This window comes from Mustela nivalis (genome assembly GCF_964662115.1).
Source record: "Mustela nivalis genome assembly, chromosome: 17".
Classification (NCBI taxonomy): domain Eukaryota; kingdom Metazoa; phylum Chordata; class Mammalia; order Carnivora; family Mustelidae; genus Mustela; species Mustela nivalis.
The window spans coordinates 4,716,970-4,741,745 of NC_139036.1; the positions used below are offsets into that span (position 1 = coordinate 4,716,970).

The 24,776-nt window shown below is 47.4% G+C and overlaps 1 protein-coding gene across 8 annotated transcripts in view; it reads right to left on the minus strand.

Annotated features, from left to right (window-relative positions):
* MYH10 (myosin heavy chain 10) overlaps positions 1 to 24,776 on the minus strand; it is a 118,511-nt gene that overhangs the window by 77,124 nt on the left and 16,611 nt on the right. For all 8 annotated transcript variants that reach the window (XM_082708190.1, XM_082708195.1, XM_082708192.1 and 5 more), the window contains exons 3-4: positions 20,410 to 20,566; positions 13,837 to 13,864 (exon numbers count right to left, since the gene is read on the minus strand). In XM_082708190.1, the coding sequence (XP_082564316.1) occupies positions 13,837 to 13,864; positions 20,410 to 20,566 (185 nt within the window). The remainder of the gene's footprint in view (positions 1 to 13,836; positions 13,865 to 20,409; positions 20,567 to 24,776) is intronic.

Sequence of the window (24,776 nt, forward strand, 5' to 3'; positions counted from 1 at the left end):
TAAAATCTTAAAAAAAAAAAAAAGTTCATGAAACAATTCGTCAGCCCCAGAAGCGCAGCCAACGCTGGAAATAGGACTCCTGAAACAGTGAAGATGATTTAATCTGAAGATGTTGAAAGGACTCTGCGATGCCCACTGATGCTCAAATTCAAGTCCAGGCAAGGTTTTCTCAGCGCCTGCCCCCAAACTAGTTGCCAACTGCTCCTTCCCCAGTGCTACCCGTGCAGAAGCTTGTATACACCTTGTCGAACCTTCTCTTACAAACTGCGGGCTTCACACCCTGGGCTCCCGGAGACGGGGAACATGACCCCATGCAAGTGTTTACTATGTGTTTGTGTTAGCTTCTTTTTTAATCCATGTAACCTTGGGCAGTGTCGACACTGAGCCAGTGCACAATTCGTAGAGAAAATAAACACTATGAGTTTTGTTACAAACTGGGACAAATGTCACCGCTTCATGTTTAAAAACAAGGCTGGCACATTTTAAAGGCAGCTTTTTATTTCTACGCAAGGACTAATCTTGAAATTCAGGTAAGCTGCTAGGCACAGGGATACCTAAGTTATGGTCTTTCTGTTCAAATATCAAAGGCTTCCTAAGATCGGATTCAAAGCGAACCTATCTACACAATCAAGAAAATCTCAATTTGGAATAAAAGAAAAATCTTCATATGTGTTTGGATTTTTTCATTAAGGAAGAGAAAAAGCCCCAGAAAACAACAAAAAACCCCAGAAACAGAAAAAAAGCACCAGAAACCCCCAAATATTATTAAACCCATGGCTAGCTAATAATCCTCTAAGCTTGTTTTATCCAAGGCTTGAAAGTCTAATTTTTCTAGTAAACTCTGACCCTTTCCTGGAAGTATACTCAGGATTGTACTATGAACTGGCCCCAACTTAAATTTTTCAGGTTTACTGCTTGCATTATTATCTTAATTCTCTGCACCTATACCTACAATCTTAATTGCAGAGGGTGCGGGCAAAGGGAGCCAACTGACCCACTAGTCCTTTGAGTAAGGAAACCGTCTTCTCCAGGCCCTCACGCCACCCTCTGCACAAGGTAGGATCGTGTTAGAACCTTTCTAGCTACAAGACTTGATTCTAGAAACAACCCACTTACTGGTTTATAAGCATATTTTATATATGAAGCTCCTTAACCGCCATCCATTGTTCTACAAAAAATAGTTCCCTTGTATGTTTTATCATCTACAAGTTTTGAACTGTAGGTACTCAATAGACCGAATTCAAGGGTTTTTCTGCCTGCTGTTTGTGCTTGAAAAGGCCTTTCTTGCACCAGAATGATACCCATCTATGCTCTCATTTTTATAACATTATTATTAAATCCATCTGTATTTTCTTCCAGAACTTTGATGGTTTCACTTTTTACAATGAAATCTTTAATCCATCTGGGAAAAAAAATTATAGTTTGGGGTAAGCATATAATCAGATTTTATCCCCAGATGATTCAGCCCACATCCCAGTATCAATGGTTTGACAAAGACACTCATTATCCTGTGATCTGAACTATTATCTGATATTTACTTCTACATACAGCTTAGTCTAAGGCCAGAAACGTACTGCAAGAGTTTTGAAACAGGACGAGCCACAGCAACCCCCAGCACTGGTCTTCTTTAAAACAAAACAAAACAAAACAAAACAAAACAAAACAAAACAAAACAAAACAAAACACCCAAGTAGTCTCTGAAGTGTATTTTTTCAAATAAACCTCAAATAATTTTGTCCTGCTCAAATAGTTTTGTCCCTCACCTCTTCCCCCACAGATAAAAAAATAAAAGGTGGCATTCTGAACTAATATTAATATGGATGCCTTTTTTTTTTTTTTTAAGGAGAGAGGACGTCTTCATCTCTAGCTCTCGGGTAAATTTTGTGTTTGTGACAAGCAAGCAGTGTATCTGTCTTATCATCAATCTTTGATATCGTAGGGTCTAGCACAGCAGGGGCTGAATGAATCAATACAGGTCCTACACGTTTCAAGTTTATTCCTAGGCTCTTTTTTTTTTTTTTAAAGATTTTATTTATTTATCAGAGAGAGAGGGCGAGAGAGCAAGCACAGGCAAACAGAATGGCAGGCAGAGGCAGAGGGAGAAGCAGGCTCCCTGCCGAGCAAGGAGCCCGATGTGGGACTCGATCCCAGGACGCTGGGATCATGACCCGAGCCGAAGGCAGCTGCCCAACCAACTGAGCCACCCAGGCGTCCCTCCTAGGCTCTTTTTAATATTTTTTGTTCCTGCTGTTAACATCCTTATATTTTCTACCTGGCTTCCTCTGGTGCCTGGCTAAGGTAGTAACTGCACTCACTCGACAAATACTTAACAAATCGACCAGTGTTGGGTCATTCTTCTGAGCACAAGAGGCAGAGCTGTGAACCTTTGTTTCCATCCTTGCGGAGCTCAAGTTCAGGAGAAGAGAGAAGATGAACCACAAAAACAAGCAAGAGGAGTGTGGGACATGAGGAATGCCTTTAAGGCATCAAGGAAGTGGCTGGGGGGAGCAGGGGGCAAGCAGACAGGAGCGGAGGACACCGGACACCTCCCCGGAGATGCGATGTTCTGGGGAGAGCCTCCCAAAAAGGGAGAACAGGCCAGGGAAATCAGGGGGCACCACGATCAGGCAGGGGGAGAGACAAACGCCAAGGTCTTTGCCAGGAACCAGGGTGCAGGTATAAACGTAGGGCTGGAGGCAAACCAGCAGCGAGGCAGAGAGCTGCAGGGACTCTGGGGGGCAGCGAGAAGCTCCCCGAGTCCCGGGAGAAGATCTGCATTTTATTCACGCATTAATTTCTCAAGAGCGAGTATAGTGGTTTTTCTCTGTTTTGTTAACTTTATTCAAAATACTCTGTATTTCAAAGCTAATCATGATGTTGGCGGTTGGCTTCAAACAAGTAATTTTTCTGTTAGGCGAGGAAATGAGCCTCTCATTTTGACTGATGATGACTTATCTGGAAAACAGTTCTGATTGTTCCCTTTCTGCTTAGTTGTGTGTCTCTGTGGTTTCTCCGCTAGCTCCACTCCATTGGACCCGTTTCGGCGTGTCCTTAAGACGATCTCCCCCCTCCCTGTCACACTCACTGGCGGTGCTTCAACAATGCTTACGATCTCGGCAACATTTCTGTACATTTCAGGTCTAAGGGGACTTTGACACAGAGGACATGACTGTAAAGACGGAGGTTACCAGCAAGCTCCCGAGAGGGGAGATGGGGAGCCACACATAACCCGTCTTAAAATGTGGCCAGTACCTTCTAAAACAGGAGCCCGTGATGAAGAAAGAACATGGGCCATCTGAGGCCCATCATCACCGCCCAGTTACTGTCCACTTACCTGCTTGCCCACCACTCAGGGAGGGGCACCTTAGGTTACCAAGCCCCGAATTATTTTACGAATCCATAGCCGCTTGCATTAATGGCTAAGAATGTGGGTTATGGGGTGGGGGCGCCTGGGTGGCTCAGTGGGTTAAGCATCTGCCTTCCGCTCAGGTCACGATCCCAGGGTCCTGGGATCGAGCCCCGCATCAGGCTCCCTGCTTGAGAGGGAGCCTACTTCTCCCTCTCCCACTCCCCCTGCTTGTGTTCCATCTCTCACTGTGTCACTCTCTCTGTCAAATAAATAAACTCTTTTTAAAAAAGAAGAGTGTGGGTTATGGTGTCCAGATGAGCTGCCTAGATTGAAATCCTGTCCACCGCTCTCTAGCTCCGGGCTTCAGTTTATACTCCTTTCAGTGAGAGACTAAGTACTCTTCACAGGCCCCGGAGCACGCCTGTAAGGAGCCTAGCTCTGCCCCCAGCCAGAAGGCTCTTGGCGAATGGCAATAATGCTAATAAGTAGGTATGAGAAGCATGAAGGTATTAACAGCAGTTAAAAAAAAAAAAAAAAAAAAGCTAATCCCCAACGTGTCTCTGAAAGAGGTGGTAGGATCAAAGGCATAGAGTTAGAAATCTCGAAAATAATTTTTTAAAAGGGCAACAGCACGTCCATCCCAGACAGAGGCAGAGAAATCAAAGCAGCTTGGACAGAAGTAAAGACGGGAGGGAACCCATCGGAAAGCTTGGCAGGGGTCTCACCGAGGAAGCGGGTCAGGAGAATCCTTAGAGAGCAGAGCGACAGAACAAGACCTCAAAGCCAGGAGGACAAAGGATCTGATCTGGTTTCCACCGAGGAGACCAGACCCACGGACGAAGGCGCTCTGCACGGGAAGGCTGCTCCGTCCGTGCTGGTCCACGCGCTGCCAGTGTGAGGTCAAAGAGGAGGACAGCGAGCAGCCTGCGTCTCGTGCAGGACATCAGGACACAGAAGGACAGGGGTTTCTGGCCTGGAGGTGTTCTGGTTCTCTAGAGAGGTCTTTGGCCCTCGGTGGCTTTGCAAAGACATGCACAATCCCAAATACAACGTAAAAAGCAACAGCGCTAAGAAGGGGGGAGGAAGAGCGTTGACAGGTGATTGATTCCAGGATCTTTCCTGGAGTCCCTTCTGGACCCTGGGTACGTTTCCCCAACAAGAAACTCTTCACCCAGATCTGAACGGCTTCTTTTCTTCTTCTGTGGATACATCAACTTCAGTGTAGTTTCAAAAACCCCCTCTGCCCCAAGGTCTCGCTTCAGATGACCTCCGTTTGAACACTAGCCACACATGACATTAGCTGATGACTGCCGACAGTTTCAAAACTCTGTTAGAAAGCAGTTTATTCGCGAGAGCCGAGGTTCTGTGGTCAAGACGAGCCTGGGGTCGGTCCTCCATCCCATGAACACTAGGGTCAGCCTTGGCTACCATGGAACTGGACGACCACAAAGATTCATGGAGGGAACTCTTGCAAAGAGCTGAGTCCCTTTCCTGGCACACTTGCCAAGAACATTTTAAACTTCTCTTCACCAGCTGATCTGAATACTACTTTCTCCCCTATAACTCAGCTATCATTCAGATACACCTATCAGAATCTAAAAACTCCCCCAGTTTTAAGACTTGAGCACTTTTAAAGCAAGGATCATCTGAAAAGCAAACGGTGGTCCAGAGAAGCTGACGGTCTGGCCTGGAGTCACGGAGCTAGCTCAGGGTGGACGAGAAACCACCAGACATCTACCTGACCCCATGACACCTTTTCGCCTACACCACACTATTGCCTTAGATGTGCGTTTTAAGCATTTTTTTTTTTGGAAGGCAGTTTTAGAGATGGAGAGGAATGCAGAGGTTTCCCAGCTACTCTCTGTGCTGGCACAGGCACAGTCTCCTCCATTAACAACATCATTAAAATGGGACATTTTTTTACGAAGGACCCTACGTCATGATCGCCCAAAGTTTGATTAGGCTTCACTCCGGGTGTGGTTCGTTCTGTGGGTTTAGACAAACACAAACATGTAACGGCGCACATCTATAACACTATATGGGATAATTTCAGTGCCCTAAAGTCCTCTGCACTCTGCCGGCTCATCTCCCCTCCCTCCCACACCCCCTGTGCTCCCTGTCTCTACGGCTGGAGCCAGACAGTATGGAATCTTCTCAGATGGGCTCCTTTCACGTGCTCGTGTGCCTTTAGCGATCCTCTAGGTCTTTTCATGACTTGAGAGCTCGACTGTTTTCAGGGCCCAGCAAGACTCCATCGTCTGGACATACCAGCGCTTATCTATGCACCCTGCAGAAGGATATCCTGGTTGCCTCCTAGTTTGGGTAATCGTGTACAAAGCAGGTCTTCATGTAGGCATAAGTTGAACCCCAGTGGGCAAATACTATGGAGTGTGACTGGTGGGTCATGGTAAGAATATGCTTAGTTTTGGGGCGCCTGGGTGGCTCAAGTCATGATCCCGGGGTCCTGGGATCGAGCCCCGCATCCGGCTCCCTGCTCAGCAGGGAGGCCTGCTTCCCCCTCTCCCACTCCCCCTGCCTGTGTTTCTGTCAAACAAATAAATAAAATCTTAAAAAAAAAATCAAACAGTTCAAAATCCAGATGAGTTCAGTCAGCACTAAAATTAATGGATTTCTATAGGATAAAATTCCCGAAGAAAAAAAAATCTCATCACATCCCGACAGAAGGCTGATGTGAGGCAACCACCGTTTTACAACTGTTACGTGATTAAATGCACTTAAAAGGAGAAACACTTGCATTAACCGGCAGTTAGAAAGTAGTAAATGTAAACAGATTATTCTTTAAAAAGGGAGCTTAGAGAACAGAATCATTTCCTAACCAGGGTGACTGCTCTGTAAATTTCAATTCTAATGAGAGGAAATTCAACATAAGGATACATTCTTAATAAGATTTCACTGCCCATGACACAGGATTAAGTGTAGAAAACATGGCTTTCTCGTGGTAAAGGAAACCCTGCAAGTCCTCACCAGAGGCTCTGGCAGCACATGAGTTCAAGGACCCTGCAGGGGGCTGGACCCATAAGTGGGGGCCCACACTGCCCGGCCTGGGTCTGCAGAGGGAAAAGCTGGGTGGGTAGCAGCAGGCAGAGGAGACCAGAGGGGAAATGAAGATGTTCATCCTTTTGGAGGAAAAGTAAAGAGTAAGTGATTAAAATAGAAAGCTTAGAGAGAGGCAATCCAACTACCTAAATATATATATATTTTTTAAAAACACTGCTTCCGGGGAGCCTGGGCTGCTTAGTCAGTGGAGTGTCCAATTTTAGTATATGTGCTGCTGAAACAAGTACTTGGTAGAGTGTCTGACTCTTGGTTTCAGCTCAGGTCGTGATCTCAGGGTCGTGAGATCAAGCCCTGCGTCAGGCTCTACACTCATCATGGAGTCTGGTGAGATTCTCTCCTCCTGCGCCCTGCCCCACCCACCACTTGCACTCTCTCTAAAATAAATTAATAAATCTTTAAAAAAAAATTGTTGCCTCCAACTGTATTTTTCTTTGTGATACTATCACAAAGTATCACAAAGTGTACTAGTATCACAAAGAATACTATTAATAAAAAATAACTACTATGTAAAATTGAGTAAATAGTTAATGTCACACAGGAAACTTAAGCAGCTTGGTTGTGTGTTGGCTAAAGTTGAAGAAATCCCAGTTATAACATTCTTGGACTTCTTTGGTGGCTACTCAAAGACACCACAGAACGGATCCTATTCTCTCAAATCTAAGATACATTGTTTCACATTTTCCTACTAATCAAGTCATAGTGTAGCTTCTAATAGATATGAACAAGAAAAATGTTATTAAATATCATAACCAGGAGCATCCAAGAATTAAGAAAGAGTGCCGAGGCCAAAAGATCTACTGGGGAACTTTCTCCCAGGGTGACCGTAATGTTCCCCAACGCGACAGAGGTTCCGGTTACACAAACAGCCCTGCAGACATGTATTTAAGATTTGTGTAGTTCATTATGCACAGATTTTAGCTCCAAAGAGAAAGATGTAAATACTGGACTTCAGTTAATGTAATGTACACTGAGGTGCTTAAGGGGAAGGGCGCCGAAGTCTGTAATTGAACTTGAAATAAAGTTCAATAAACTTAAACTTGAAATAAATCAAGTGAAGGGATTGACAGCTCATCAAAGCAGTATAAAAATTACTTTAAACTGAAAATATCAATCCGCAGCCACGGAAGGAAACATTACCTAACCTTAAGCACAGCCTCCTGAAAATATAGAGGCCATTCATCCCAGGGAGTGTCCTGACTGGGAAAAGACAGACCCAGGAACTACAAAGTCAGCCATCTGTCAGCATGGTACAGCCCGACAGAACCCTCCACGCTCTCTCCTTGAAGCCCTCTCTTTCTTTTTGGTCAAGCTTAGCATATAAGCCTTTTATTTCTGGATACTCAGCAAATGCTCCTCACGGAGTACTCCCGTGTGTGTGCAGATAATCGTAGTCGTTTCTCCTATTACTCTACGGCCAGTTAATTTGCAAAGCCCCAGGTGCAGGACGCAAGGTGGAAAAGGAAAAAAATTCCTCCCAGCACGAACAATAAAATGGATCGACGGATGGACAGAGGAGGAACACGGCAATATATCGTACAGCAAATCGAGTGAAATATTAATGGTAGAATCTAGCTGGAGACATATATGGGTCTTGACTCAAAATTCTTTCAACTGTGCTTTATGCTTGGAAATATCCACAATCAGATGACTGGACAAGTTAAAGGGAAGGAAAGAGAAGGTACTTGCTGACTGCCACTTTGTGCTCAAGAAGACAGAAGGGGACTCTACGAGACTCACTTCAGAAATCCGACCCTATTAATTAAGGACAAAGGAGCCTAAAATTACCCTAATTACAAATGCCTGCAGAGGTCACTTCTGGTGACAAAAGTAGATTAGCGTTCTCTATCTAACCTTTCATTCTATCAACAGCACTCATTCCTTCCCTGAGTGTTTCCTGCATCCCAACCTTTACCAAAAGTCCTCAACAAAAATAGTCAACCCAGGGCACCTGGGTGGCTCAGCTGGCTGAGTTGATTTCAGCTCAGGTCGAGATCTCGGGGTTGTGAGTTCCAGCCCCACACCAGGCTCCATGCTCAGCGCAGAGTCTGCAGGAGATGCTCTCTTTCCCTCTCCATCTGCCCCCTCCCCCCACTCGTGCTCAACACGCACTCTCCTGCGCTCTCTTAAATAAATAAATAGATACATCAATAGATAGTCACCCAAGCTCCAAAACCACCTGCTCAGGGAGGAGAGGTCTGCGGAGGTCCACGTCCTGCCCCTGGCTCCCAGATTACTGGATGTGGGGATGTGGGGTACTGTCACCAGACAGCACAGACTGGCAACACACACATTCTCTTCTGCCTCACTCATGAGCAGAATGTAGTTCGTTTATCCATTTCATGGAGAGTCCCAATGCCTAGATTTCCGTGTGACGATTAACCGATGGTGTACGATGAAGGACGTGGGTGGTCTTTGTCCCTGGTTCCTGGGAGGGAGCCTCTAAGTCCTTGGATAGTCTCTGTCATTTATGGGGGGTCCTGAGAGCTTGTGCCAACGAGGGGACTCACGACAGGCCCCTAGATAGTTCCAGGATGGGCACTGTCCACACTGGAAGACCAGTCCAGAGATAAGAGGTTTGGGCACTGAGTCAAGGAAATCACCCCAATATCCCAGGAGGGGAGAGGGGCTGGAGACAGAATTAAAACCCACGGCCCATGATTCAATCACTCATTCCTGCTTGACAAAACCCCTTAAAGACTCCAGACTCTGAAGCTCGGGGGAGCTTCCTGGCTGGGGATAAACATCCATGTGCTAGACGGGGAAGTGTCCAGAGGATATGGAAGGTTTACAATGGGGAAGCTCCCAGACCTTACCCTTGCTGTCTCTGCTCTGGCTGGATCTGATTCATCATCCTCGTGAATTATCAAACCCAACAGGGCAGTGACCCCCAAATACATAGCTGGCTGGTCAGAAGTGCAGGTGGCCCGGGACCCCATAAGCTTAAGGCTGGGGTCCACAGCACGAGCACTGTGTGGGCGAGTAGGCCCTGGGTGGGCCGGGTCAAAACTGCATCACAAGACACTTGCAGATCAGGTTCTAAATAACTTAAAAAAAAAAAAAAAAGATTTTATTTATTTGACAGAAGAACATAAGCAGAGGGAGAGGGAAAGGGAGAAACAGGCTCCTGGCTGAGCAGGGAGTCTGATGTGGGGCTCAATCCCAGGATCCTGGCATCATGACCTGAACCGAAGGTAGACGCTTAATGACTGAGCCTCCCAGGTGCCCCAATAACATTTTTTATTAAAAAAAAAAATAATAACTTTTAAAGAACACCAGCCAATGAGATAAACAACAAAAGAAAGCAAAAAGTTAAAGACTATTCTAGAATACAGAATTGAAATGAAGAGACCTAAGGCAAGGATTGTGGATTTTAAAAACAAGAAAAAATACGTTAGAGGGGCACCTGGGTGGCTCGGTGGGTTAAAGCCTTTGCCTTCAGCTCAGGTCATGATCCCAGGGTTCTGGGATCGAGCCCCGCATCGGCTCTCTGCTCAGCAGGGAGCCTGCTTCCTCCTCTCTCTCTGCCTGCCTCTCTGCCTACTTGTGATCTCTGTCTGTCAAATAAATAAATAAAATCTTTTTTAAAACTGGAAATCGGATCCTACATCAGATACTATAGAACTGATGTGGACCTTCTCAGCGTGAGGATAGCCCGCAGTTACGTGCAAACACCCTTGTCCTGGGAAGTCACTTGAAGAATCCCAGGGTGTCAGGAAGTCTGCAATCCAGTTGCAAATGGTTAAAAAAAAAAAAAAAAAAGCTTTTGCACATAGAAAACTGACAAGGTAAAGGGTATGCAGCCATTTAAAGTATCATTCTGTCAACCTAAAGTAGGTTTGAATTTTTTAAAAATAAAAATGTGGGGAAATGCATCAGCAAAAGTTTTTAGAAGGCTAAAAATGAAGAAAAGTGGTAAAAAAAATTTTTAAATCACAGAAGCTGGGTGATGGGCATACACAGCCCACGTACCATTCTATTTCTGTGTAGCTTTTAAGTTTCAAACTCAAAATGCCTTTTAAAAATGGTATCAGGAAGGTTTTCCCTTGAAAACATACAGTATCACCAGTAATCCATACTTCAGCCTGTCATCTTGGTTCCTACCTCATTGAGATTCGTGCTTTTGTTTGCCCTTTTATCTGTTTCTGAAATATGTTCCCTGTTCAGAGCAGGGTGCCGGGGTCTCCGAGGTTATTAAGACCAGTCGAGGTAAGTCACAGTCCCCACCCTTCCGCCTCGTCGTAAAGCATGGTCTGGGCGACCCAAACAAGGAACCAAGGGCGGCAATGGATATAAAAGAGGGTTGGGGAGAGAAAAATCAGTGTGCGTTGGAACCTGTCATATAGACGGGACTCAATTTGAGGAGATTTGGGTCCCCGGAGGAAAGATGATGGTAAAGGCACGAAGCCAGCCGGGATCCATAAAGTGGGTCAGACCAGAGCTATGGGACCGGCTCGGACCCGACAGAAATGTCCGACAGCTTGCCAGAAACGGGGCCCTGCAGACAGAGGGGTCAGAGGACACGGTGAGATGCTGGGGCTGGAGCCCTGAAACACAGGAGTGGATGGCAGAAATCAGGAAACTGGGTGATGCGCAGCAATGTAGGTTAATTTTTCCGCATGCTGAGTTCAAGCTAACATGTGTTCCTTACTTCACACCGTATGCTGCGCTTGCACCAAAATCCTTGAAAACTGCCACTCCTCTCCTGATGTCCTCCGTGCCTACAGGCTTCAGGGCACCTCCCTTGTCCACCTAGAACACCAATTCTTCAGGAAGCCATCAGGGAGTGTGAGAAGAATCAGGGTCTAGAAACTCATCCAGCTGCAAGCCTGGCCACCTGAGCTAGCAAGCACTGGGATCTGGAAGTACCAGGCACAGCCACTGCCCACAGAGGCCCAAGCCCCCCATCCCACCCTGGGACTCCTAGGAATCCTCCCGGCTCACCACCCTGCCATGCTCAACCCCGCTTGGTGCTTGGTGCCCAAGACATCGTCTCCGTGGGTTGCTTGGCATTTTCACAGTCTGCTCCCACGCTGTCCTCTCCCCCGATCCAGAACCACAATCCCGTTTCCTCCGCACACCCCGGACCCCCCTTCCAGAGGGAGCAAAGGCCCCCATACCTGCCACCTCTTCACTGAGCAGTCCACGGACCCCCCTTCCAGGTGAGGACCACCCCCTCTTTCCCCTCCGCGGTGCCCCCAGACCTGAGCCCGGCATTCTGCTCGCTCTCCCTTACGGTGTCTGCAGACCCTGGCATGGGAAGGAGCCCCCAGCCTGCCCCACCACTCCTCTCCAATGGTTCTGGACTTCTGGATTATTCTCTCCCAGGGAGATCATTAAGAACAAAACCTCTCCTCTTGTTTCCAAAAATTAAGCACATTTTATTCCAAAAGAGTGGAAAGGATATGATCTTAGAACGAAGGACGCTCCACTAGGTGAAAACCTTTAGCCTTACGAAGGGCTGATGATGCGTGTCTGTGTGTGCATGTGTGCATGCGCAGCTGAGCCCCTCCTCTCCGCAGGTGAGGGACACATCCCAGACCCCGCCCCTCAGCACCCTCAATTCCAGTGAGCTCCCCTCTGCCCACGGCCTCACTGCCTGCTTTTCCTGCTCTGCCTCCAGCATCCCCAGCATTATTGGTTCTACTCCATCAAGACCCCTACGCTGTCCTGACCTGTCTACTCCCTCCCAACAGTGCGCTCCCCTCTGCCCGTGCCCCATGGGACAGCTTCTCCACCTCATGTTCTCTGTTCCCTTGCTCTGCTGTCCCCCACTTGCTGCAACGGCTCCACCTTTTGATGGACGGGATCTGGTTCCACTCTGCCGCTCTCCCGTGGAGGATGGACCACAGCGATGGTCCCAACCGTCTCCACTCTCACTCTATCTGCTCTCCCCGCCTTGGCCCTGTGTTTTGCTTGGGGCTGGGAAGACCGCAAAGGTGACAGGAGCAGGAACTTGAACGAGGCTCATGCACTGGGGCTCACTGTCTTGCTGCTTCTGGAACCTTGCCCCCGACCCCCAGAACCCCCAGCAGAGCCAGGAGCAGCCCCAGTGGCGGAAATATCAGCTGAGACAACCCAGTTGCCAGGAGGAGGATTTTAAGCCATGATGTGCCAGGCTGGTTGGCTGTTCAGGAAAAGCTCACCTGCACAACCCCAGAGGCTGAACAAGGCTAGGAGAAAACGTACGCAACAAGCAGACCCGTGCCTGCTACCTCCACCTCTCCTCCCCTGGCTTATATCAGATACCGGAGCTGCCCATCAGGGAAAAGAGAAGTTAGAGACCAGAAGGTTCCAGCCCCTCATTCAAACTCGTCCACGGTAAACGCTGGACCATGGACAGCAAGATTCGGTCAGTCTCCAGCAACTGCCCTTCACTCTCCCCCACAGTTTGAGAGCAGCAGGCCTACACCTGCGGTTTGGGATTTTAACTTTTCCACTCTCCCATCCTTTCTCGAGTGTAATCTGGCCTCTGCCTTCATCTCAGCCCCTGGTGCTGGACGGACACACCCAGGGCCCCGGTCTCTGTGGGGCTCACCCCGTCTCCAGGCTTCTGTGCTGGCCGTAGCCACGGACACACACCCTCCTGCCTCCTCAGCCTCCCTGACCTCTGCCTGACTCCTGCCTTTCCGAGGGGCTCCACACTCAGCCTTCTCCCTCCCGTCCTCTGGAGGCAGCCCCTCTCACAGGCCTGCACCTGGGGCAGCCCTCTCCTGAGCTCCACATCCAGGTGGGTAGTGAGAGAGGCAGTGCACACCGCAGCCAGGTCCTCCCCCACACCCACTGCCTCCACTCAGGGCCTGCACTTCCCCTACAGGCCGCCAAACAGACACCCCAGGCCCTCCAGTGACTCCCCTGCACACTTGGCACAGTCACACCTCCAGCTTTTGCCTGCACCGACTGACAGCCTCTCGATCACTCTTCCGATGCCTTTCCTGCCCACACTGAAGCCAGGCTGGTCTTTCTAGCTAACGATTCTTTTCTAAGCCAATCTAATGGCATCCCGCTGTGGATATGGCTTCATTCACTCCCGGTGCTCGAGCATCCAGCACACGAGGCAGGTGACCATGGGTAATGCGGACACACTGCCGACATGTCCAGGAGCCTACCAGGTGCACGCAGAAACTAGAGATGAAGGTTTCCCAGATAAACAATGCAAAATGTGGGAGACGCCCAGTGTGACCACCAAACAGCGACCCTGGATTTAAGCAACCTATACCATCTCAGTCTTAAAATGGTCACATCCAATTCTTAAAATTGGTTTACATCCAATTCTTAAAATTACTGCTCTACTCTCCCCCTCCCAGACCAAAAAAATTAAATTAAATTAAAAAAAAGCAAACAACCAAGAAACAATTGCTTTAGTTTCCAACAGAATCACAAACAAGTCAGAATGTTCAATATTTACTTACGTGCAAAGAATTGACTGGTCTTCGCGATCTAGAAAACAAAAAAGAACACAAAAAAACAAAGTGACCATTTGCCTGTTTTTTTTTAAAGACCTGATATAACAAAGTTGCAGTCATGGTCCACATCGCGCTGGGGACTCTGCAGACTCTGCGTCTCTCCCGTAACGCTTCCCCGTCCATTCCAGAGCCCTGAAGCCAGTCTCTTTGGTGCGTGGTAATGCCAGGTGCTCAGGGGGTAAACAACGGCCCCAGCTTCGGGGGCTACATACCCTCATCAAGCCTGATGCGCAAGCCCAGCTCCGTCACTGGCTTCACCTGAGAAGTCCTGTAAACATGCGACCCCGGTCCCTCCCTCATGGAATCAGTTTCAGGCCAGCAGGGGCTGACCCTCCCTCACCCTCTATAAAGAGGAACCCCGGGTGATTCTGAAGCAGGGTCAGGTTTGCAAACCGCTGCCTTTCAAAACGGCTTCCAGAACACCCACCACTGGAGAGGAACTGGATTTAACTTGACCTTAAAGGAGGGGAAAAAAAAAATCATCACACACTAAGTGGAGAAGGTGGAAGGGGGACAAACACTGGTGAGTCTAACGGCCGTCTCCAGTCCAAGCGGCATTTGTCCCCAAAATGACAAAAGAACGTGCCACGGGGGGCATCGAACGTGATTTTAAAGTGAGGCGTGATTTGAGTCTTCAGCTCGGTTTTTCAAAGGAAAGGGTGAAATTCAAACCCACGTCCAGCCCACAGATGAAGCCGCAGTGTGGGACGTGGGACCTCCAATCACTTCCGAGCCTGCCTGTGTGCTGAACAGGTGAGAAGTGTTCCTGGAGCCGGTGGGGGAGTCTGCCCACGCCCTGCGGCTGCCAGGGGCGAGCGCTGGGGAAGCTTCCCAGACCTTCTCCCTCTGGGTCCTCAATGCGTCCTTCTTTTAACCCTGTTCTGGAGTTAGACGATACCACCGGCTGCCTGCCCCTTAGAACGAGCTGCTCAAGGTCAGGCTGTCTTCTGTCCTTATTCCCATGGTGACGTTAGCCTTGATTAGGGTGGCTGACTGCAGGGCACTGGACCCCTGGGTGCTGGTCCCCCTCTGTTGCAAACTCACCTTGCATATCTAAATGTGGCATCGACACCTGCTGGCGCCAGCGCCTTGACCTAAGATACTGGGATTTTATCAGGTCCTTGCTTATTCACTGTGAGCACGAGCCCCAAGCCCCCCAGAACGCAAGCCCCGAGCCCCCTATATTCTCCAGGTCTGCCTGAGCAACTTCCATAGAACTCCATGATGCCATGATTTTTACGGCTTTTCCAAACTGGTTCTCATAGTACAAAGATCAAAATGCATATAAATTAACCAAAATTCAATTGCCTCCTAATTAGTTCAGATGGCTTTCTTCCTTCCAGCTGGAGACCTGCACAACCACAGCTCACCCCTCAATTCTGCAGCATCCTTCACTCCCCGTGCTTCTCACCCCCCGGCCCAACAAAAACCAGAACAACGCTGCTGGCCCCACATATTGACCCTCTATGTTTGTCCGTCTGGTCTTGTATGGCTTCGGGCCTCAGTTTCCCTAGCCGTGCAATAAGGGTATGGGCTTGATCACCTCCAAGATTCTCTCCAATTGTGATCCCACCATCCCTCTCTTTCGCATCATGAATCTTCATTATTCTTCAAGGGTCAACAAAAGCACTATAATAATGCACAATGACCTTGACCTCTAAAAACCTGTAAATGGAAACAAAGCCTCCCCCTGGTATATATGGGAAAGAGTTTCACTTTCAAAAATGCAACTAGCCTGCTGAAGATTACAGACTCTTCTCCTAGCTCAGTGCTTTCCCAAGCAACTCCAAGAATCCCACACGCGGATCCTTGATAAACCCACGCCGAGTTAAATCCTATGTCAGCAGCGGAAACAGTTTCAAATCAATGACCTCAGCTCCTACCTTAAAAAACCAGAAAAGAGTAAATGGAATTCAAATGAAATAGAAGCCAGGAAATGAGAAAGAACAGAAATCAAAGAGGGGCGCCTGGGTGGCTCAGTGGGTTAAAGCCTCTGCCTTCGGCTCAGGTCATGATCCCAGGGTCCTGGGATCGAGCCCCACATCGGGCTCTCTGCTCAGCAGGGAGCCTGCTTTCTCCTCTCTCTGCCTGCCTGCCTCTGCCTACTTGTGATCTCTGTCAAATAAATAAATAAAATCTTTAAAAAAAAAAAAAAGAAATCAAAGAAATGGGGAGCAGGAAAAAGAGGAAAAAAGGAACCAAATTCTGGGTCTTAAAGAAAAATCATACAATTGATAAACCTCTAGGTAAACTGATCAGGAAAAAGACACAAAACACCAATATCTGAGGGCGCCTGGGTGGCTCAGTGGGTTAAGCCGCTGCCTTCGGCTCAGGTCATGATCTCAGGGTCCTGGGATCGAGTCCCGCATCCGGCTCTCTGCTCAGCAGGGAGCCTGCTTCCTCCTCTCTCTCTGCCTGCCTCTCTGCCTACTTGTGTTCTCTCTCTGTCAAATAAATAAATAAAATCTTAAAAAAAAAAACAAAACCAATATCTGAGAATAACTACTCCAAATCCCAGCCTGACAACCAGGATGAAAGGGACAACTTTTTTTAAAGATGAAATCTGCTAAGGCTCATTCCAGAAGAAGTAACTTGATTGGCCCTGAATCTATTAAAGAAATTTAATCTGTGGAACTCATAAAATGTCCACAATACCTCAGTTAAAAAAACAACAGGATGTGTAATTAAAAACCTTACCACAAAGAAAACATACTTCACCGGTGAATTCAACACAACATTTAAGGAAAAAAATCTTATCAAACTTTTCAGAAAACTGAAGAGGAAGGAGGAGCTCCCAACCCATTCTCAGAGATAAGCCTCACCCTGACACTGTGACTACAGAAACATGATAATACAAAAAAATGGCAAATATCTGTCATCGGCAAGGACACAAGAATTCTTAACATGCTAGCAGATCCATTCCAGCAATATACAGAGGGAAGCACAGGACTAACAGGTGACATTTGTCCCACAAGGCAACATTAGTTGTGTCCAAAGGCACTTTACTCACTGTAACCACAGGCTAAAGAACGTCACCTAGTCATCCAAACAGACGGAGAAAAACATTGGACAAAACTCAACAACCATTCAAGATTTAAAATGCCTGAGCAAACCAGGAATACAGGAGACTTTCACGAATTTGGTTAATGAGCAGCCTTAAAGGCAGAAAACGGAATGCCGTCCCTGAGACCAGGAACGAGCCCAGGATGTCTGCTGTCCCGTCTATTCAACAGCACAAGGCCAGAAAAAAATCCAAAGTGTAAGATGGGAAGGACATGGTGAATGTCTCTGTTGGCAAAGGACACGATGGTCTCCACGGGAAATCCCAAACACTCGACCCAAAAAACCTTCCAGAATAAGTGAGTTTTGCCAGGTTGTAAGATACAAAGCCAATACATGTACTTAGAAATATTTCTATGTATCGACACTGCGCAACTGGAAATTTTTAAGTTTAAAGTTCCACTTAGTCCTAAAAAACATGTAACGCCTACTTACATTAAGGTATTATTTTACGCAGGTATAAATCTAATGAGAAAGGAGTTTGTGATTTCTGCCATCAACTTTGTGTGCGAGAACTCTACTTTCATTCATTCATTCAATGACTTTCTTGAGCACCTACTATGTGCCAGACACACTCTGCATTTTATTAATACAGAATCCCCGAGAATTCAAACTTAGGGAAAAAGGTAAGCTCTCTTCTGTTTTTGTGCGTTAAAGCAGCAACTGATTGGTGGGACCCTATGCTCTGAATCCTCCCCTGGTTAGCGGCTTTGCTCACATTGGTAACTGGAAACCTACGTGAGCAGCTTTGGTAACTACCGTGAGCCATACTTTGATGAACGTAGTATGTGTCCCAACCCAATGTGTTATGTAGGACATCGGCCCGTAGCCCTGACCTACAGAGTGGAACATGATGGAATTGTTTAGAAGGGGGTTTTTGGTTCGTATTTTGTGTCACACTTTTCGATTATTATGTAATCAAAGCTATCAACTAATTTTTTTTTAAGATTTTATTTATTTATCTGAGAGAGAGACAGTGCACATGCAAAAGCAGAAGGAGGGACATAGGGAGAGGGAGAAGAGACTCCCCGCTGAGCAGAGAGCCTGATGCAGGACTCGATCCCAGGATCTTGAGATCATGACCTTAACCCACTGAGCCACCTAGGTGTCTCTTTTTAATTTTCATATCAAATTTTATTATGGTGGAAAAGAAGATGTCCCACTGCCTTGGTTTTGAACCCTAGTTCATTACCTCTTACTACCTACATTTTCTTGGGTCAAGTTTTTAACTTCTTTGTGCCTCTGTAAAGTAGGGACAACCAATTCTTTGACTTCAGACGATGGTTGTTGTAGATTACATCATACACATAAAACGTTTAGCCCAGGGCCCGGCACACAGTAATATTCAGTAAATGCTCATTCTGGCATTGATGATGGTATCAGTGATAATGTGATATGCTGGTAAGCTACACTCTCCTTGCTCCGTAGGCATGTGGCTGGTCGGGCAACCCAGTAGTGGGACGTTAACATTTAATCACTCTTAACTATTTGGTCAGATTCAATTTTCCCATTCAACCTGTCAAGATCACTTGAGGAATTCTGTTTCTTTTCATCAACTGTATTTACTACACTGAAGTTATCTATACATTTTACAGCAGGCATCCTGCATCAAGTATACGGATAAAAATGTCCCAACGGGATCCCGCTGGGGGACACCCCGACAAACTAGACAGCTTCCGTCCGCAACTGGCACCTCTGGGCACCCTTTCCAAAACAGCCACGAGGTTGTCACAAAAGACCATGGAATGGCATGGGGATGTCCTGATTCTCAACACTGTCTCCTGTACTTTCCCTTCCCACTGAACTAAAGGAATGTGGAGCATATTTCTGTATTGTTCTTAGGCTGTTTGCAACAGATTCTAGAACCTTCCCTGGCAAGTATGTGGAGCTCAACAGCCTGAAACTTCCTGGCCTTTTGAGAAGTTAGAATGGTCACGTGACCACCACCTCCCCCGCCCCCCACCGCCTTCTGGAAACTCCCCTTCCTGATAAACACTTCAGGGACCAGAGAGGGTCAACCATCCCCACTGGGAGAATGGACTCATTTCAATGGGAAATACGGACTCAATGAGAGAAGGAATATACTTTGTCCAGTTTCTTCTCCCCTGTAAGGCCAAGGCTGCTCATTCCTACAAATGCTTTTCTGCGTATATAAGGCTTCTTCTTCACACAGACACAGAACCGAGAGCAAAGCAGCTGACCATCCTCTCTCCACGATCAGCAATTCCCCACGGCTGTGGGCCTTTCTCAGGACTCTCTGGCCCTGAAGCTAAGAAAGGGCATTAAACGTCATCTTTTTTCAGCCTGAGCGGATTCTGGATATTCCCCTGTCCTCACCCATCGATGACGCTCTCCTAGGTTTGAAGTACTTCCCGTTGGCCAGGGGTCTGGTCTCATGCACAAACAAGCAGTGGGAGATGGGCAGTGCACTTGGTGAATGCCCTCACACTGCCCTTCAATTTCAGATCCAGCCTCTGCGACCCGCAAGACGGTGACATGCAACATATCCCGTTCCCGAAGATGACCCATCTATTTTGTAAGAACTGATAGATCTGGGACACCTGGGTGGGTCAGTCGGTGAAGCGTCTGCCTTCGGCTCAGGTCACGATCCCCGGGTCCTGGGATCAAGCCCCACGTCGGGCTCCCCGCTCAGTGGGGAGCCTGCTTCTCCCAGTGCCCCTCACCCCATTCTCTCAATCTCTCTCAAAAGCATAAATAAAAAAATCTTAAAAAAAAAAAAAAAAAGAACCAATAGGTCTTATCACACTTTATGAAGTTTCTTTCTGAAACGATGAAAGGAGAGGGAGCGTTACTACAGGAGAACTCACACGACACCAGGAAGGCCCACGTTTAATGCTGTCTTTTCAAGTGATAACATGAAATGTGTTTGAAACTGCTACGTTCTGGCTTCCAGGAAATATCCCCCCCGTAAACATTGTGTCTAAAGGCATGATGCAAATGAATGACTCTTCCCATGTACATTTTATCCTAAATCCAAAGGGGAACAGTCGAGAACAACTGACTTGCCCTGTGCTTTCGAACGTTCCCTGTTTTAAGACAGAAATACTTTATGACCTTCCTTTCCCCAAGGCGGCCTCTACCTTTTCTGTTATTCCTCCTGTGGCTCTTCCTGTGGGTTCTAATTCCTAGTGCAAGACAGCTCTAATCACACTGGCTTGTGCTGGTTGGAGAGCAAATATACACAAAAACTAGATGCTTTTTTGTGAAAAGACAAACATGGCGTAGTTATGATGGCAATCCTAACTTCCTCCAGAAAATGACCACGCTGCCCGTTCCAATCTTAAGAATTCAAAATTCTTCTACAATAAACATCTGTTACACTTTTATTTATTTATTTATTTTAAGCTGAATGCCCTTTGGAGAACAGATAGACACACACACACGGAAAACAGACCTGTCCTTCGAAACCGTATCTGGGCCGCGGACGCTCCCACTTACCCTGCAGCATGCACCTGTAAGCAGACTCCGAGATCGCATAGATGTGCGGCGGCATCTCGTGGCGTTTCTTCCCTCGGTACATCTCAATAATGTTCTCAGAGTAGATCGGAAGATTCTTGTAAGGATTTATGACTACACAGAAGAGTCCAGAGTACGTCTGGAAGAAAAACAAAATCGTGTTAAAAAATGAAAACCCAAAGCCCCTGAACACATCAGATGGCCAGAAACCACACAGCGCCTGGAGCAGGGGCCTTTGATGATCTGAAAAGGTGGTTAGTAGAGAGATTTGCAAAAATGTTAAAACTTCTCTAAATCTTTTGCTTCGGAAAATATAGGGTTTTTTTTTTTTTCATGAAAGATAAATTACTTATGTTATCTTTGTCATACGTTTGTTTGAAATGCATTTATTTAAAGAAAACAATGGTTTACTATTTTTAAGGGAATTTGTAAATACGTTTTAACTTGGCTATCATTTCGAATACAGTGAGTACAGATGAACATAACCCACACGGATGCTCTTTGGGGAGAGCCTCAATTGTTATTTTTTTTTAAGATTTTGCTTTTAAGTCCTCCCCACAGCCAGCATGGGGCTTGAACTCACAACCCTGCGATCAAGAGTCATGTGCTCCACCCACTGAGTCAGCTGGGAACTCATGGGTCCCCAGTTTTTCCGAGCCGCTAGTCCAGAGCACACAAACCTTTCCTGATCAGCACGATAACCACTTTTCAGGATGGACACTGAGTGCACTTTTGATTTGGGGGTTTAAATTCCTTAAGAATGACTTCTGAGAAGAGTGCACAAAACTGTCCGCCTCACACTGGGGTGGTGGCAGGAGGGCCCGAGGCATCTGGGAAAGGGCAGCCCGTGGCCCCGTGATGAAGGCCTTCTATTCAAGGGGAGCTGGGGGACCACATCTCCAGAAACTGGGGACTGATGGTGTCCAGCGCGAGGGCCTGCTTCCGCAAGGACAACAGCTGCGTTCACACAGGCGGGAACCCTGGGCAGCTGCCACCAGAAGGCTCTGAGAGACCACCGGACTCTGAACACTCGAACAGGGGAATGCAGGCCGGCCCGAAGAAGGTAAGTGGTCAGAACCACGTCCGAGCTGCTCCCCCGCAGACTCCCTAGAGTCACGGTCATGGATCACGCCTCCCACTGGGGGGAGGGGCAGAGAGAGGACAAAAGGCGAAAGGCTCTGGCCCCTATTCACCGGAAGCGGGGCACCTGCCTTACTTCTGAGCTGACACTGAGCCTGAGACCTCAGCCCTCGCTGACCACCGGGGCTTCAGACCCCGGCTCTGTCTCGTTCAGGCAGCTCAGGTCCCCCGAGAACCCTGGCCAGCTCCGGGCCTCCCCACCATGGCACATGCCCCCGGCCAGCCTCCCTGTGCTGCTACAGAAAGGCAATGGGAGGCAAGAAACACAGCGGTCTCCGTAAGGGTGAGGAAACTAAGGCTAGGCAATCTTGATTTCATATTTTATCGAGTTTAACTTGTATGCAGACAAGTAGACAAGCCACAACGATCTACCTCAAAGAATTTTTCTATGTACCTCACCGCTGTTCCATTCAGAAATGAGATCACAGGCTGTCACAAAGCTACACAGTCTGCACTTCACTTTTTTAAGATTTTATTTATTTATTTACTTGACACAGAGAGAGAGAGAGATCACAAGTACAACGGGGAGAGGCAGGCAGAGAAGGGGGCGGGGAAGCAGGCTCCCCGCTGAGCAGAGAGCCCGATGTGGGGCTTGATCCCGGGACCCTGAGATCATGACCTGAGCCAAAGGCAAAGGCTTAACCACTGAGCCACCCAGGCGCCCTACATTTCTCTTTTATAAGAGGTAAATTACAGGGACGCCTGGGTGGCTTGGTCAGTTAAGCGTCTGCTTTTGGCTCAGGTCAGGATCCCAGGGTCCCAGGACTGAGTCCCACATCGGGCTCCCTGCTTCTCCTTCTCCCTGTGCCTCTCCCCCTGCTTGTGTGCGCGTGCTCTCTCTCTCTGTCAAATAAATAAATCAATCTTAAGGAAAAAAAAAAGAGGTAAATTACAGACTGGCCAAAAAGAAAAAACCACAAACCAAACAAACACACAAACAGTAAACCCCCAAGAAAGTAAAAATGTGGAAGTTCGGTCTAACATCTCACAGCATGGGTGACGTGGTAGCAGGTCTTAATGACACTTAAATCAGAAATCATTCCAACATATGTGTCTCCCACCTTAGGGGCGCTCTTCTGAGGTCTAGGATTACAAAGATGACTCAGTCTCACAAATATGAGTCCGTCATCTAAAAACAAGGTTAAATCACCATCGGTATCCTGTGCCTGCCAAGCAGGGGGAGTAAAAAATGTTCCCAGGCAATACAATATTCAACCTTACGGCTTCAAGAGCTGCCTTTGAACTATCTGGAAGTTGGCTCCAGTACCAGGTTCCTGTAGAACTGATAGATAATGGGATCGATACTGTGTCCCCCTATCTTCCCCAAGGCACATGGCAGGAGGGCGATATGTTGTTAAAATATGTTTCTGAGACCCTGACGTTCCAATCAGACCTCATTCAGTGCCTGAACACACACATGAGACATTACGTACCTTCAAGAAATACACACTCTAGGTACAAAGACAGTAAATGTGCACTCAACAAACACAGAAAATAAGGCACAAAAAAGAAAGTGGTACGGAAAGAAAAGGAGAAAGGTGAACAGGATTATAAATAGGACAGAAACTCTGGAACAGAATACACAACCAACCCCAGATCCTGAAAGTCAGGGCCATCTCATCAGAAACTGTAAAACGAGGCATCGATGGTCTCCAAGGTTCTTTCAAAGGCTATTTAAAAGTTAAAAGAAGGGATTAAAAAAATCGTATTAAAACATAAAATTGGGTGGCAGGAGACAGCCAAGGCAGAGCGAGAAGCTCAGCATCGCTGAAAGTAGTTTGTGTCATGGAATGTGCTTGGCGGCAGGAGCTTAGAAAGGCTGACTCAACAACCTAGTGTGTCCTGCATAGGGGATCCGCTAGCAGAGGTTCAGGGGAGATGCAGGGAAGAAGCATGTTTGTAAAGTGTAGATAGGGCAACTCCATGGAAAAGATACCAAAGGGCAAGAGATGAGGAGTGGGGAGTGGAGACTACTGCACCAGTCCCAGCACAGTGACCGGGCCCCAGTGAGAGGAAAGCGGGGAGTCCTGAGAACACTGACGTGGGAGGGAGACTCAAAGGCACTCAGAAGCTCTGAGTATAAAAGCCACGGAAGACACAAGCTAACGACAGCTCCACGTTTTCAAGCTTGAGAGGCTGGAAATGTTACTGATGGATGGGAAGAATGATTTGATGCGTGGGTAAGATAGCGAACCCCCTTGGAGCATACTGAGATGGCGGGATGCTGAAAGGGGATTCACTATAGCAGGCAAGCGCAGGAGAACACCCAGTGAGAGCCGGACACACTGACTGCCGAAGCCATGAGAACATTCTGAAGAACCACCAAGGCCTGAGGGATGTCTGCACAGCCTTTAAGACCCCAGCTCCTGTTGTTGCTGAGCTGACCTAAGGGAGACAGAGTAACACATCTGCACAAAAAGCCTGCCATTTTTCAAACACGCTATGCTGCTTTACGCCTCTAGGCTTGTATGTACGCAGATTGTTCTGCCTGGAATGCCCGTCTCCCGTCCAGTATCAGGAGGTTCTCCCCACCCCTATGAGTGCCAGGCCTCCTGTTAAGACAGGAATGTGCATACACATTATTTCAAGGTTTGAAGGATGCGGAACCAGGAAACAAGTGAGCATGGAGGTCAAGGCCGGGGCATAGAGCGAACATGGGATGGAACTGGGGGGTCTCACACATGCCACTCCCCACCCAGAGCTCTCGGGAGGACATCAAGCCACCACCCAGAAGGAGAGAGATCACCCACACCGTTTGCAAACACTGCACCCACATAAATTCACATGTGTGTTTAAGGGAAAAAAAAGAACCAAAACCTGATAAAAGAAGGAAAACATCATCAACCAGAGGCTTCAGAGAAAACATTTACCTAAGGAAATCACCAATAAGATAAAAGAATATTTTCAGAAACAGAGTTAGAGCAGGGACTCCATGTACCGGAACAGAAGCACATGCGGGAAAAGCTGTGGAGTGATCCGAGATAAAAAACCAAAACTCCACAGCAGGGAAAGTAAGGAGTAGAACAGCATCTGGAAATGCAGCGACAGACCCGGCACGTTTATCCCGGGAGCTCCCTTCGCAATAAGAAGTAGGACGAAGGTGCATAATACAGAGAAAGGAGGCACAAGGGTAAAACGACAAAAATGCTTCAAGGACAGATGAAGACAGAAAACAAAGCAGAGGTCACCAAAACAGGAACCACTGTGGC